Source organism: Nematolebias whitei, chromosome 11 (genome assembly GCF_014905685.2).
Source record: "Nematolebias whitei isolate Nwh7 chromosome 11, NemWhi1, whole genome shotgun sequence".
In the NCBI taxonomy this organism is placed as follows: domain Eukaryota; kingdom Metazoa; phylum Chordata; class Actinopteri; order Cyprinodontiformes; family Rivulidae; genus Nematolebias; species Nematolebias whitei.
This window is the reverse complement of record NC_056508.1, coordinates 47,636,487-47,638,905: the sequence shown is the minus strand read 5'-3', so window position 1 is coordinate 47,638,905 and position 2,419 is coordinate 47,636,487. Positions and strand designations below refer to the sequence as shown.

Here is a 2,419-nt window from a genome sequence, read left to right as displayed (position 1 = left end):
CCCTCTCGAGAACTTCTGTGAAGGCTTACCAGAGCTGCCGGCTGAACAACATCTTATCATGACTATGGGCTATCTGGAAGTCCTTCATGGACAAATCTCACCGTCTTGACATCAAATGCATGTAATGTGTCTATAAATGTGCTGCTGGTTGAGTTTGTTGATGTCTTAAATCGTGTCCTGATATAGGACAAGATGTGAAGAGATCTTTGTTGTAATACCACTATCCATCCTCATGGTCTTTTCCCTTTTTCTATCTAAAAAGTATTCTGATAAAGGATAAGGGGCTGCGCTCCTGTAGCAGCAACGTGCACTCCACCCATCTTTCGGATGACTGTACAAAGATAATCTCACTGTATCTCAGTACAATGATAATAAAGTTATTCTGAGTAAATAAACTAAACAGCAGGAAAGACTGTGAGAGGAAGTCGCTCTTCGTTAAACATCAACGCTACAAAGACTTTAAACTTCCTGCCTAATCTGTACAATCTGAAGCCTGAGTCAGAGAATTTCTGCTGGATTAAAATCCACCAACTCTTTGATGGTGATGGAAGTGGGGATCTCGGTCCACAGGCGAGCGAACTTGACAGGGGTCACCAGCTCCTGGGGGTCGCGGTCCACGTGGGCATGCAGCATGAGGCGACAGAAAGATGCCCGCAGGTCAAAGGGCAGCGTCTCGTCCATCATGCAGAGGAAGATGAGCTCCACGTCCAGCTGCTTGGAGATCTCATCGATGGCCAGGTACTGACGGTCCAGACACATGCGGGCGAAGAGCTTCAGCTGGTACCTGAGGAGTCCGCAGAGACGCAACGCGTCGGTTTATAAAACTCTGACGGGGTCTGGACGGTGTCTGAGGTCGGACGTACCTGTAGTAGGTGAGGACGTTCTCATCGTGAGCGTTTCCTTGTCTTGCCTCCTGGGCCAGCTGCCTGATGCTCTTCTCCTGTTTCTCGTTGGTCTTATCAGTCCAGACCAGCCACACCTGAAACCAGGAGACCAGCAAAGCTCAAAGAGAGCAATAAACTCTGTTCATCCAAGAAACACCCACTCAACACTGCAGGGAAGAGAACACATTCCTTTACAGAGCTTTCTGAGAACGTCTGTGCATATTGTCCCAGTTGGACGTCCCAGTCCTGCTGTTCTTTGGAGTCTTTCTGTGTCCACTGGAGACATTTTGGACAGACTGGTTTAGTGGGATTATCTCTTTAATCACAATACGATGTGCCCTTTGAGACAACTTATCACTCTACTCTTTGTGTGACGACTTCACACACAACAAATCCTTCAGAAAGGTTGGACAGAAAATCCAGTTCAAGGTTTGTTGTGGTGTGTTCACATCCCAGCATGTCCCTGAATGTTTCACAGAGACGAGAAGGACGGGTCTACCTCGTCTTCGTCTCCATAGTCGTCCATCCCAATGTAGTCTCCCTGATCGCCACCAGAGTGAGCATCTTTGGACACGCGGCGCCTGGAAAAAATAAATAACGTCATTAAAAAACATAATCCAGTCAAAATGTGCTACAGTGTCGAGCTGCTGCTAATCTACACGGGATTATCGTGGGTTTAAAAAGCCTTTGGTGTCAGCTCTGTCGCCCCCTGTTGGTTGAGTTGATCATGTAACGTTGAGGGGAAATGGAAATAATTCTCTTCTGGTTTTGTAAATGTGGACGTTGCGACATACAAAGTGCTCGTCAAATAAGAGTCACAAATAAAATGTCTCTTTTTGCTCCAAATTAAAACAAACAGGTGAAAACGGATGACGTCATTAAAACAAACAGGTGAAAACCATCCATCCATCCTTCCATTTTCTTTACCCGTTTATTCCATTTTGGGTCACAGGGGTCGCCGGTGCCCATGTCCAGCAATCACTGTGCGAGGGGCGGGGTACACCCTGGACGGGTCGCAAGTCCATCACAGGGCCACATAGAGACAAACGAGACAAACAACCATTCACTCTCTCACTCACACCTAGGGACAATTTAGAGTTACCAATTGGCCTAACATGCATGTTTTTGGTCTGTGGGAGGAAACCAGAGTACCCGGAGAAAACCCACGCATGCACGGAGAGAACATGCAAACTCCACCCAGAAGGCCCCTGGACCGGGGTTTGAACCAGGGACCTGCTCGCTGAGAGGCAGCAGCTCTACCAGTTGCGCCACCGTGCGGCCCTACAGGTGAAAACGGATTACGTAATTAAAACAAACAGCTGAAAACGGATTACGTAATTAAAACAAACAGGTGAAACAGATGACGTAATTAAAACAAACAGGTGAAAATGGATGACGTAATTAAAACAAACAGGTGAAACAGATGATGTAATTAAAACAAACAGGTGAAACAGATGACGTAATTAAAACAAACAGGTGAAAACGGATGACGTAATTAAAACAAACAGGTGAAAACGGATGACGTAATTAAAACA

General features: G+C 46.3%; 1 protein-coding gene across 1 annotated transcript in view; it reads right to left on the bottom strand.

Annotated features, from left to right (window-relative positions):
• Positions 1-2,419, bottom strand: part of itpr3 (inositol 1,4,5-trisphosphate receptor, type 3) — a gene marked incomplete at its 3' end in the record, with an annotated part of 31,566 nt that overhangs the window by 19,357 nt on the left and 9,790 nt on the right. The window contains 3 exon segments of the mRNA XM_037684574.1: positions 533-784; positions 864-979; positions 1,384-1,465. Coding sequence (XP_037540502.1) covers positions 533-784; positions 864-979; positions 1,384-1,465 — 450 coding nt within the window.